Below are 13,379 nucleotides of genomic sequence, written 5' to 3' on the forward strand. Positions count from 1 at the left end.
TAAATAATCATCGATAACAGATATGCGATATTCAAAGCAGAAATTCCACCCTTCAGTGAAAGAAAAAGAAATAAACGACAATAAAAAAATGAATAAAATTTGGGAATTGTGAATAAACGTATAAAAAAAGCCACAATCGCAGAAATATCACATAAATTACACAAAATGTAAAAAAATGTTAAAAAAAATATTTTCACTCACCTCGAACAACCAATTTGACTGGCAGCGACGTGAGGGCGTCCTGCGTGTGAAAATCGCTCGCGGTAACCTGACATTCCCAATTACCATCGTCGAATTCCAGTTGCGCAGCGCGAATCCATATCGAACAATCGCCAGTGTCCTGTTGGGGTCCAGCCCACTCATATTTATGCTGGTACATTCCAACTGGCTGTAAATAAAAAAAAAAAAATTAAAATTTCTCATTTTACTATGTAATATATTTTAAATTTGATAACTTTTGCAACTAGCAAGTTTATAGCTACTTGTGAAATGTTTGAAAACCGCAATTATTTTAATTCAATTCGCGTAAAAAGTTTTCAAGAGCTCGTCAGTCAAGTCAGGATGCACTCGTGAGGCGGTGCGGAAAAATAAAACGCCCACGCTTCAAGATGCGGTCGGTGCATCGCTAGACGTGAAGCATCCTTCCCTTTCAAGCATGTCGCGCAAGACGTAAAAGAAGCAGGAGAAGAAGACGAAAAAGTAACGCGCGTCTGTCGAGCGTCTAGTTTTAATATATCAAATTGTCAGCGTCGACGACCGGGCGCGATGAAGAAATAAAGAGCAAGAAAATGAGCGGAGGAAGATAAGACGGGTTGACCTATACTCGTCTCGTATTCTAGAATATTGTAAAAAATATAAAATTCATATTGACAGTTTTCTAGATTTTGAGACATAAAAATTGGTATTTTAAACATGGACAACTAAAACCGTGAGAAAAGTACTTTAGTCATGGGTTTTAGTCACGAGTGGAGTTTGCGCATGCGCATTTGTCTACAAAGCAGCACAAGACATTCTTAACCTTAAATTTCCAAATTTATTACAAAAATAAAAAATAAAAATTTCAAATAATCAATCTCGTGACTAAAACTTCACTTTAGCCACTTGATACCTAATATACTAATAAAATATTTTTCATTTAATTGTTTTCACTAGTTTAAATTTTAAATGATTGCGGTTTGTGTTGTTTGGTTTGGTAAACTTCCGGATGTCAATTCGCGTCAATACCGGACGTGGTAAACGACACCAAATTAATTTAACTTGCGTGCATCGCATCACGCAAATATTACCATTACCGATTTAATTGCAAAAATGAAGCGGTAGCGTGTTAGGTTTACAGAAAACAAACGCTGTCGATAACATGCTGAAACAATCGACATTTGGTGGTTTAATTTTACACAAAACGTAAAAAATATTCAACCATACCTAGTAATTAATCAATATACGTAATAAACGCATTAATTAATAACTAATTGATGTTAAACGCGCGCACAATACAATTCAATGATCATTATTTTCATTTTAATCCAATGGATTATAATTAATTAAATTCAATATTAAATTGCGCATGTTGATCGAGTGTGTTTGGTGTGTGTTTCGGAGTTTTGTTTTAATATCATGCCCGAAAGTATGCAAATGCAATGCGAATGCGGATAATAGCGTTTTGATAATAAACTAGCAACTTAAATGTAGGCGCATAAAAAACATTCATTATAATAATAATGAAGGTAATAATTATTAATCAAAGCCGCTGGTGCGGTCGCGATGAGCTAAATCATCGGAAATGTTTTAATTATGATGGTAAAATGTGCGCGATCATCACGAAATATTGGCGGTTGTTATTGCAGTTATTGAATTAAAGTGATATGAAATTTTCAATGCGTTAGGATATGAAACATTTTTAAAATCGAATGAAATAACTTTTTGTCGTAAATAATTTTGCGATCGTTACTTTTACATAATAAAATATTTCCTGCCACATCGAATTATAAATTATTAAAATTAAAAATATCAGAAGAAATTACAGTAGAAAACATTTGCGATAAGGGCGATAAGCGATAAGTCGAATGACAATGTAGTGAAACGAATAAAAATGTTGAAGAAAAAATTGCAAGAAATCACGCTAGATTTCAAAAAATGATAAAATATAGTAGAACAAAAAATAATTAAATATTAAAATTTTACGTGGATTGGCATCTCTTTAATCTTTTGTTGCGCTGGTTATAAACTCATTTACTTTAGTAAAAATGCCGGTTAATATTTCCTGAAGTCTAAATATGAATTCCGCGTCGCTCAGTTGTATTCACTTGTGTTATGTATAAATGATTTTCTAGTAACGCAACGTGCACCCCAAAAAATTAGCTGAAAAATCGTGCTTAAGTTATAGAAATTTGCATTGCAATTTGTAGAGATATTGGGATCATAATTACAACAATATTTCAAGTGTTACCATCGATGTCATGTCTTTAAAAAATATTCTAGCTCATAATTGCTAGGAATTAAAATATTTCTCGTCGTTACACAGAGAAACTGTAACGCTATAACGAGAAAATTAATATACACCAACTAAATTGTACATATTCCGTCGTTAAATCGAGTAAAATGAAAAGTCAAAAGTTTATAAATGTTAAATATCACTATAGACACATATGAATATTTCTCTTTACCTAACAATGATAAATCATAACATTTAATATCACTATTGGCCATAATAACAACTTTAGATATTAATCAAACTAATAAATCATTCAATCCCATATTTATCAATAAAATATCACTCGTACCCCGGTCATATTTGTTGAGAACGTTGAACCAACTCAATTAATCACCGCCGCTAGCGAAATATATCGCTTAACAAAGTGTGTAACAAAGCGTTTAACATCGCCCGCCGTGCGTAAACGATGTGCGTAAGTACTTCTCACAGACCCACACCTTACCCGCGAGGTACGAGTATGAGTGTGTCTATACGATATTTCATTCCTCTCGGTTAATCTCGAAGCAAAGCAGCGTTAGCGATAGTTAGTCACCGGTTATATTCATTTTAAAGCACGGTTAGTGTCGTGGTTAAGGCCCGTTAGCTTTCGAGGGTTTTCGGCGGTCGGGGGGCGGCGCAGGCCGAAGACGAAGAGTATAGTATAACCACGTTTTAGAGATTTATAGACTGGAACGATTGGTGATAAATAATCTCGTGACCAGATTTAGTTAAGAGCAAAACACTGTGTTAAAGAGGAAAAAGCAAAAAGTTAAAAAAAGTGGCGAGGCGCCTCCACCATAAAATCTTAAAACATAACTTTAGTGACCTCAAAGTTTGAGTTGAATTATTTATGAGAATATCGTCACGTTTTGCGGAGATTTAAAATATTAGTACACGAAGTAATAAATTCATTTAGAATTTATAGATTTCACTTTCACGTTCGTAAGTGGAATGTCGTCGCATGAATTTAACAAGGGTCAAAGCACAAAAGCTCGACTTTTGTCAAAAACCGACATTAACATGTACAGCTTGTTCAAGCGGTCGCAACGCACGCAATAAAAACGTCAAAGACTTAGCGATAAATTTAAGCAGGCATAATCACTTTAAACATTTGAAAACTTTCTCTCAAAAAAGGCTAAAAACTTCCCTCTTTCAAATATTCTGGATGGGAATTACATGCGCAAATAAATGTTTTAAACGTGTGAAATGTAAATTCGCATCTGCTCGTGCGGACGACGCGAGAGATGGAGCGATTAAAACGTGCCAAAGTGTAGCAAAGTGTGTAGTAACCGGAGACATGGGGCACTTCGCGAGATACTTTTAATTAACATGCGAACGAGCGCTGAATTAAAGTTACGAGCCGCGAGTGCGAGTCGAGCGCGAGCGTAAACAAAGAGCGTGAGGGCGGGTTGCAAACATTCACAAACAGTCAACGGCTCGAGTGGAAAACGGGGAAAACCCACGGCAAACAAGCGAAAGCAAACAGTTTACCAATAAATGAAACTGTTTCAGGAGGGAAATTATGTTTAAAAGTTGAATTTTTAAGAAAAATTTTCTGGTATTTTGAAGAAAAATATATATTTTTATATTATTTTCCAGTTATATTCCAGTTTTCAAATAAATGTAACTATATCAAGAAGAAAATTTAGGTTTAAAAGTTAATTTTCTAAGAATTTTATGCAAAAAAATTATTTTTTGGTGAAATTTTGCATTTTATACAAAATTTGTCTTGTTTTCTGAAGAAAAAACTATTGCCCGGACATAACCACACTTTATATTCTAGTTAACTTAAAGAAATGTAACTGTTTCCACAAGAAAAATATGTTTAAAAGTTGATTTTCAAAAAAAAATTCGCAAAAAAATCAATTTTTGAGAAAATTTTTCATTTTACACCAAATTTTTCATGGTTTCTAAGAAAAAAACACCAAGTTTATATTGCCAATACTTTTCCTCTACTTTATATCCAAAGTAAATTTTCTCCGCAGCTGTCTATCGAAGCGAGCGTCGATATTTTAAAGACAGTCGCAATAAATCTCCGCATAATACATCGGACGGTTTGACAAGTTGCAGGAGAGAAACTTGAACTTTTCTCTTCATAGAACAGCAAAAAAACTTTTCCTCAAATTTTTCCAATTACAACTAAAAACTTGAAACATTTATGCATGTGAAACTTGACTAGACTTAAATTTAATTTAATTTAAACTTGTTTTCTCGCCTCTAAACACAAAAAAAGAAGAAGAAAAGAATCACGTCTTGAGGAAGGCAGAATTTTCACAAATCATTTAACAATTATCCATGATTCCTGCAGCATCATGCAAGTCACAGAGGCGCGTGGGTGCTCGTGCGTGGGTCATTCGAGTCAAAACGAATGTTCATTTAAATGCCTCACATACCTCCACTACAACTTTCGCTCAAAGCACAAAAAAACCACGCCGAAGAAGAAAAAAAAAACGACACTGAGATTTATACGAACATAAAAAAATCGACAATTTTCCCAATTCCCACATTACTTTCATTTCCTTTTTCTCCTCCTACACTGTCACATTTTTCCTACTTCTCCGCGTGCGTAAAGAAAAACTCAGAGATTCGCGTTCGCGTAGTTAATCACCTGCGACTAATTCGATGTAGTTTCGAGGTTCGATTTAATCGAATATTCGTGGATATAATGGGATATAATGGAGGTAATGGGATTTTCTATCCGTGCGGATGCGACGCATTCGACGACGAGTGTCCGTGAAATTTCGTTAGCTGCAGTCCGGGCGTCGCCGGCACTGCGGCGCCAGGAAGGGATCCGGTAATTGAAGAATAAATTGAACAAACCGAACTTGAAATCGAAACGAAATTGAAAATAACTCATTTGGCGGCGGAATCCGGACGAAACCGGCTGCATCCGGCTGCGGAGCATACTCGGCAACCCAATTTGCACACGTATATCATCGCATCGCGTCATTACCGGTGTTTTTTAACGTTTTACACCACAAATCAAACATTAAAATCCATTTAAAAAATAAAATCAAATCCCATGACACATAACAATCCACAAAACAATTTTTTTCCATTTTGAATGATTTTCGTCTTTTTTTTAGAGAGAAAATCCCTAAAACCTAAGCCAACACAACTTTTCTACATCCCAATTTGCTTGAAAGGAGTTACGGAAAAGAACGCGGAAGTCTGTTCGTCTCCCCGGGTGTTCTACGCGGTGTTAGTGCCCATTACGCCCATTAAGCAAACTTACTTTTTCCAATCTCACATGAGTAATGAGTGTGTAATACCTTTAGCCTCTCCCGACTGCCAGCGCAATAATTCACCGGAAACTTACGACCCCCGACCATACCTACGACTTTTCCTGCATACCAAGTGTCGGCGAAACAATACTCAGCACAAAATAAACTTAAACTCATTTAAAAAACTAATTTAAACTACGCAAAACTTCAAAGGTTTGCAAAAATTTTGCAAAATCATTCCAAAACCGTTAAAAAAACAGTATTTTTCTTCTTTTACAAAGCGGTTTTGGCATGCGATGCGTGCGCGTTTAATAAACGCAAAGTGTTGAAAGCACATTTCACGTGTTGTCGGCCCAATCGACCAAAACTGCGCGCGAAAAGCAACCGTTTCGAAAACAAGCTCCCCACACGCCAAAGCAATGAATATAGGCAACTTTCGATAGGATGGATTGATACATGTGTTGCCTACCACTACCACTTTCACACCCTGCTTTGTGTATGCGTGTGGTAGTAACTTCAGTTTTTGCACTTTTTCGCTCGTCGTTTTTTTGCCACACAGCCAGAACCTGCCAGACACGGACGCACGACGCGTGTAAGCCGAGTGATTGATCAGGGTGTTGTGCACGCCGCGTCGACCTATGCAACCGAATCCCAATGAGAGCGGATAGGAGTGTGAGCCTGGTTGCAAACTGCGAGGGCGTTAAACGCCGCTCGAAAAATATATGACGAAAGGTTGGGTCAGGTTCAGCGCGCTCGCAAGACTACGACGACGACGTGAATTTGTGTTGTGCTTAGACATCACTCAAATGTCTGCAACTTGCAGCACAGGCGCTAGTCAAGCGAGAAAAGGGTAATTGTTTAGCGAATCAATTTATATTTAAAAAAGAAATTCAAAAAAACTTAAAAACATAAAACTCAAGTTGTAATTGAGTTAAAGATAAATATGCAAAATTTCCCGCCGCGTAACTTTGCATTTAAAACATCTAAAATGCAACAAGATTTTAAGCGTTAAACCGCGTCCGCATCTTCAACTCTCCCTGCCTCCCCGCCACCGCCGCACATCAAATTCCATCGTGAAACTTCTTGTTTTCAGCGAGGTGACGACGGTAACAAGAAGTTGAAGGCGAGCAGCGCAAGACGCCGCCAACTATTTTGCGGGATGCATTAAAACTTTAACTCGGCGAAACTTATTAAACGTTGGCTGCGCGAGCGCTTCAAAAACAACCCCCGCCACGCATAGTCCTTGGAGGTGCGTGCTTTCCTTGTCTGCGCGCCTCCACCAAGCCGAGACGCATTCCTAATTACTTTTTACGTCAACATTGAGGTACTTTAAATTCTCAAGTGCGGCGCGGCATACTTTTAACACGCGCGCGCGCTGCTTACAGGACGTTACAGGACATTTTCGAGCGGGCGCGCGTTAAAGTTCGTTAAAGTCGGTTAATGTTCGTTAACATTCGTTAGCGTTTAGGGGTCGTAACAGCAAGTGCATCGCGTTGGGTAACTAAAAATTTAACTTCATTTAACTCGGAATTGTTTAATTTGCTGAGTGTTTTCGAGTACTGGTAGTCAATGTGAAAATAAAAAAAAAACGTTCACAGCTTTTCATGTAAATATTTTTTTAAACTTTATTTTCAATATTCTACTCGTGTTTACTTTTTATGTATGCGCTTTCAATGTAAAACAGTGTGAAATATGAAAATGCTTGTTGCTGTCGGATGTGTTGCTGACACCGCTGAGTGAAAATTCGCCCCAGCGCTGCTTTCTTGTTGTTGCATTTGCAGCTTACGTTATCAGTCACTCATCTTAACGCCTCGCTGTTTATTATCATGTGTTCGCGCACAATACATGCACTTTACCGCATATCGATGCAAACGTAAAGTCGGTGTAAATATAGACGGAAGTAATGTTTGTGCTTTTCATGCGGAGGCGTTGTAGTTTCATCGACTTAATGTCAAAACTTGAATGCGGATGCAACATAAAACTAAACACATAAACGATAACGACCCAAAATGCAAAACGCAACAAAAAACAAGAAAAAATGATGAAAATATGAAAAAAAAATATTTTTTTTCATAAAATTAGTATTTTTAGACAAATAGTTGAGAGGTGCAAGCTTTATGATAATTATTTTGCCGAAATTATTGAAAAAATGAAGAAAAAATTATAAAAATATGAAAATTTTTATTTTTTCAACAAAAATTTTCTTCTAGAGCTGATAATTTAGTAAAATTAGTATTTAAAAAAAATAGTTAAAAGAAACGAGAGTTATGATCCACATTTTGATGAAATTATTGATAAAATGAACAAAAATTATAAAAATATGAAAATTATTAAATTTTCAAAGCAAATTTTTTTTATTCTAGGCTTATTAATTTAATAAAATTATTAATACTTTTAGAAATATAATAGTAGATAAAAGATACACGATTTATGATCCATATTTTACTGAAATTATTGACAAAACAGATTGAATTTTTCTACATTGTGCTCAGGCCTTAATCAGTTTCCAATTAAATTGCAAATTCGATTCGCCGCGGCGACTGCGTTTGATGGACACGTTGATAAAGTTTAATTCAGTTTTTGTTTAATTGCTTTTTATGGATTTTTGCCTGCGCCTGAAATTTATGTTCGCGCGCTCTCAAAAAAAAAAAAAAACGCACCCGACTGACTCTCGCGAGCGCGTGGAAAAAGTAACTCGACTAATTAAGCGCACTTGACATTGATTTATGCTCGGTCCTAAAATACTTTCCGACTCTCCAAACGCGTTCGCCAATAAAAAGAAATAACTCAGGTAACGTAAAAACAACTAAAACCTATCAAAAATTATAGTAAATTACAAATCACAACTTTACTAAAAAAAATATTAAAATAACACGCAATGCGTAATCAAAGATTAATCCCTAAAGGCATTGTACTCGTGCTTTAAGTCCTGCTACATCTGTTCATCTGTGGCAGCAAGGACTTTATCAGCACACCACACGAGCCGCCAACCCAAGCAAGCCTAATTTATTTCGTTCGGCTGAATTCCACCCGATCGAGCCGATAATTATATGTAATCTATTACGCGCCACACACCACTGACCGCAATCTAATCTACGCGAGGGTTAATCTTATTAAATTGATCTAATTATCAGTCCATAATGTGTCTTTCCACTCTCGAGTTCATTAGTAATTTATTACGCCTACATAAACCACCACCATCACAACACAAACACATTATAAACTACTCTTACGCTAGATGGCGCTGTAGGTAATTATTCTCCGCTGGCTGTAATTTTTGAATTAAATTTTACGATTATATAATAATACGCATTGTTGTTGTTGTTATTCTTGTTTTGTCGTTATTCGTATCTGTCGCGCGCACGCCTGCGACACATTCCACGCATGGTTGGTTGCATAGGTAGCGCTCCGCGCGCGCAATAGTTAATTGCGTATGTAGATTGCCACCATGCTTAATGCAGGACGCGTCTGCTCGTAAAACAATTCTAGCGTAATTCGACAATATGCGCGATGCTCGCGTGCGCGCAAATTAGCAATATTCATGCGCATGATGCGTTTTCTAATCAAGCGTAAAATTCGATTAAAACAGCCGAAACTAAAACAATTGTTTGTTTTGCTGCGTGTGTAAAATAAGTTGCCTATACTGATATATAAATTTACGGTGTTGGTGTGTGTGTGTGTGTGTGTGGCCGAGCGTAACATGTCCAAGGGGTGTATCGGATTAATCCGTTCCCGAGCGAGGCTTTTAACCTAATGCATCCTTCAAAGGATAAGAACTTTACGACTCCTTTTCCCAAACTCCCCCGCAGCACATACACGCGGCCAAAAATGCGGGGCGAATCCAGTTTCGCAGTTTTCCTGTGCTTTCCTGGCGTTATACACGGCGTGCGCGATACGGTCGGTGGTCACCCGCAGCACAAACAGTGCTCATCTTTTACTCAGTGTTCGTTTTATTTTTTTGCTGCTTCTAGCGGACTCGCCGAGCGCATAAAACACTAAGTTTGCTAACCTTTTGTTTTCAAGGCATAAATTTTCTTCAGTTGCGCGCACGGAAAAAAATATCGACTTTTGCCGATCGGATAAAATCTGCACTTCTCCGCTAAGGAGCTTGGTTCTTATCGATGGTAATAAACTACTACTGCTGTAATTGACTCGAATAAACTCAAATAATCACTGGGGAAGCAAAAAACACCACTTTACAATTAATAAAAACACAAACACAACCTCGACGCATGTTTGGTTGCATAAAATGCGTGAATAAAATGATAAAAATTAATCTTCATTATTTTCTGACTTTTACTCATCAAATGAGTTTTAATTATGCTGGGATTTATACCCGGCGGTTTTATTTCCCTCTTCATTTGAATAATTATCACATTTTACGACTTTCAACATGCGTAATGATAAAAAAATTACATTTACAAATAAAATAGCTATATTTCTAAACGGATGAAAACGTTTACATTATGTTTTGAAGTTGCATCGCCAACTAAAGTGATTTAAACTTTATCGAAAGCAATCAAACGACTTTAATCATCCAACGTCATGGAACATAAAACACGCCAGCGGGCATCTCGAGTCAGTCGCACAGAAAACAAATAGATCGCAATCGTGCGTATGAATCATACGCTCGGATGTCGTGCGAACAATGACAACATTCGTTAAATTTCTGATAAAAGTTGAATTGGATCGAATGTAAAGCGATAAACTCCACATGGAAACGGTGCAGAATCGCACAAACATGAATATTACAAGTTAAAAGTCACACAAGTCGCACAAATCGCCAGCAATCGTGCGATCTCGGAATAGTCGACGTCGCAAAATCAAATTCTAAAGCGCGCGCAGTTGAATAAAATGTGAGCGCGCGTAAAAACGCGCTTCATGTCCATCCGCATTCAGCGGCGCAATTGTAAATGCGTAAATGTAACGTATAAGTGAGAAACGATTGCGAACGTAACAGAAGAGGGTGGTGAAAATGCGAAATGCGCGAATTGTGAGAATTGCAAATACACTATGTAGTTGTAGAGTGCGCGCATTCAAATCGGGGTTGTAATAATATGTCTCAATGTGTGCGTGGGAGTGTAAAGGAGGGTGGAGGCTGGTTGAATAGAAGTTCCATTATACAACTTTCATATCGCAATCGTACGATTTTTGCATTACATTCAACGCGTATTCGCATGAATCGAATTCACACTTTTTTTTTGAAGACTTGTAGAGACATCTAGTGGTACGAAAATTAACTAGGAAATGTTTTTATCGTCTGAGAAAGTTTGATGATTGCAATGGTCGCTCGTTTCGATCATGCAGCTCATTTCTCAAACGGCGGCGCGGCGTCGCGACGATTGCAAAGATGCGCGATAACCGGATGCGAAATGGGAAGCGATTTCGCAATTCGCACAATTCCACAGCGCAATTTTCGATTACAACTGCGTAGTTTACCAACAACGCTATGATAGTTATCGTTAAAACTCAAATTACGACCTAGTATAAAACCATAACGATTAAATTTAACCAAAAGTTACTTATCCTTGCTTTAAGGATGAAATAATCAAAAATTTTAGTAAATATTTTTAATATAAACGAAATAAAATTATTTTTAGATTTTGCGTGTGTGTCCTATCAAAATATGATCACGAATCGCGATCAAAGGCTTTGGGGGCGGCTGTTTTTTGTGCTGTCGACTGTCTCCAAACTAATATTTGTATCAGCCACGGCGCTGCGCGCAGCGAAGAAAACTCGTTCACATCGTATCAAAGAAGAAAGAATTTTCGATGCGCGCAGTCATCGACAAAAGAATGACGTGGATCTTTGTTAAACCTTGGCGCACGCAAACACAACGTGTCTTAAAAATACAAATCAAAATCAAAAACAACCGGTTAAAATGTCAAAGACTCTCAATAACTTGAAAATTTCGTTTGAAAGCTCGAAAACACTCCAAAACACAAAAATCAACAATGGAAAACACAGCTTATCAAAAACAACTCGAGTTTACCTGTCAGAGTGAAATTTTCCAGTGTAAAGATGTAAGAAGTGAAATAAAGAGAAATTCTTTGAAAAATAGCAAAATATTCCTTTCTTACTATAAAACACTGAATAGATGTATACAGTGTGTTTAAATGATTAATCCTATTCGAAAAAAATACTTATTTTCCCTGCTGGTGAACGAGAAAATAAGGAAAAATCCATAGTACTTGGGAAATCATGTAGAGTGCAAGTGGTACTCATGTCGCGCCAGCTGCGCAGATCATCGAATGCGAGTACATCATGTAAAGATGTAAAAATATGAAAACTAGTAAAACAAGTGCCCCAGACGCCACCCCCGAGAGAGGGCCGCACAATAAACTAGACGTGCGCGCGCGCGACTGGCGTTCAAGTTGTTCCAAACACGTTTACATCATCATGAACCCTCATCTACTTCATGAACTCTTTCATACAGCTTACGGACGCTGTGAAATAGTGCGGAATACTTTCAAGGGACACGCCAGCCCGGCCGCCCATCCGCCCCGCGGTGATGTTGTATCGCGCAAAAGTTGAAAAGTTTCCCGATAGAAAAGCGCGCTTTTTGTTCGCTGCTCGCTGTCGCGTCGTCGGCGCGCGAAATTGAAAAAAGCACACACGCGGCCGGAAATAATAAAACCGGAAAATAATATTCTCCGCTCCTTTAATATCCGGATGTCAATGGGGGGAACGTAATTTCCCATTCGTTCCCGGCGCGTGCGATTCCTTTGAGCCCCACAGAGGAGGAGAAAACATTGCACACACACAAACCGGAAGCAAAGGATTCGCCATCGATTCACCAAATTAATTAGTTGCTTTTTGCGTGTCGGATAATAACCTTGGCAGGAGAAGATTGGGGTGGAAAAAATTGATAGGAAATGAAAACGAAAGTGGGGCAAATCAGGGCCACATGTGGTCCTAAAGAAACATAATCCTAAAAATACACCAGCAATGAAACAAAAACATACAAAAACTCGGGAAATTATCCGAAAATGTTTCACAATTTGCACAAAAACGAGAATATTAACGATGAAAAGTAGGATTATTATACAAGCAAGAAACTGCAAGTACGAGTAGATCTTAAATCGACGCGGCCTGCTCAGGGACGGAAAAAATAATGAAAGGAAAGATTTCACCATCTGGACACACACCGTCCGTCCGATTTTGTCCCGGGAAAAAATACGGACTAGAGAAACATGTGATCTTGACGGGACGTGGGTCAGCGGCACGAAGGCACAACGTCCGCCAAACCAATAAGATCGGATCGAGATCGAGCTGGATGCGGTCACACGTCCGAAATATCCCTCTGGAGTAAAAACGCTGAAGAAAAAACGAAACCAAAGCAAAGAAAAGACGCACGGATTTCATCTAAGGCTTTTTTTGGCTACTTATACGCTTATTCGTTTATTCTTGATCCACATATTGGATTAGGTATTAATATAACACCCCTAAAATGTTCCTATATTAAAAACTACTACTCAATAGATGGCGCTACATGTATTTTAAACGCAAATCAAGTTTTTGATGCAAGTTTCTTCAAATTTTGGCATTTTAGCTGCTTAAATAAGTCTCATATTGAATTAGTGTTAATATCTCACCGCTGCAATCAAAACTACTACTCAATAGATGGCGCTACATGTATTTTAAGCGAAAATGTCGTTTTTGTTATTTATTATTGCTATTTCTGC

General features: G+C 37.6%; 1 protein-coding gene across 3 annotated transcripts in view; it reads right to left on the reverse strand.

The window, feature by feature from the left end:
* LOC135793869 (hemicentin-2) overlaps positions 1-13,379 on the reverse strand; it is a 121,862-nt gene that overhangs the window by 35,534 nt on the left and 72,949 nt on the right. For all 3 annotated transcript variants that reach the window (XM_065304981.1, XM_065304980.1, XM_065304982.1), the window contains exon 3: positions 202-388. In XM_065304981.1, the coding sequence (XP_065161053.1) occupies positions 202-379 (178 nt within the window). In that variant the 5' untranslated portion in view covers positions 380-388. The remainder of the gene's footprint in view (positions 1-201; positions 389-13,379) is intronic.

This window comes from Atheta coriaria, unplaced genomic scaffold (assembly GCF_025399875.1).
Source record: "Atheta coriaria isolate IRGN ID8LTWV9N9 unplaced genomic scaffold, Caltech_Dcor_3.1 hic_scaffold_6_pilon, whole genome shotgun sequence".
Lineage (NCBI taxonomy): Eukaryota > Metazoa > Arthropoda > Insecta > Coleoptera > Staphylinidae > Dalotia > Dalotia coriaria.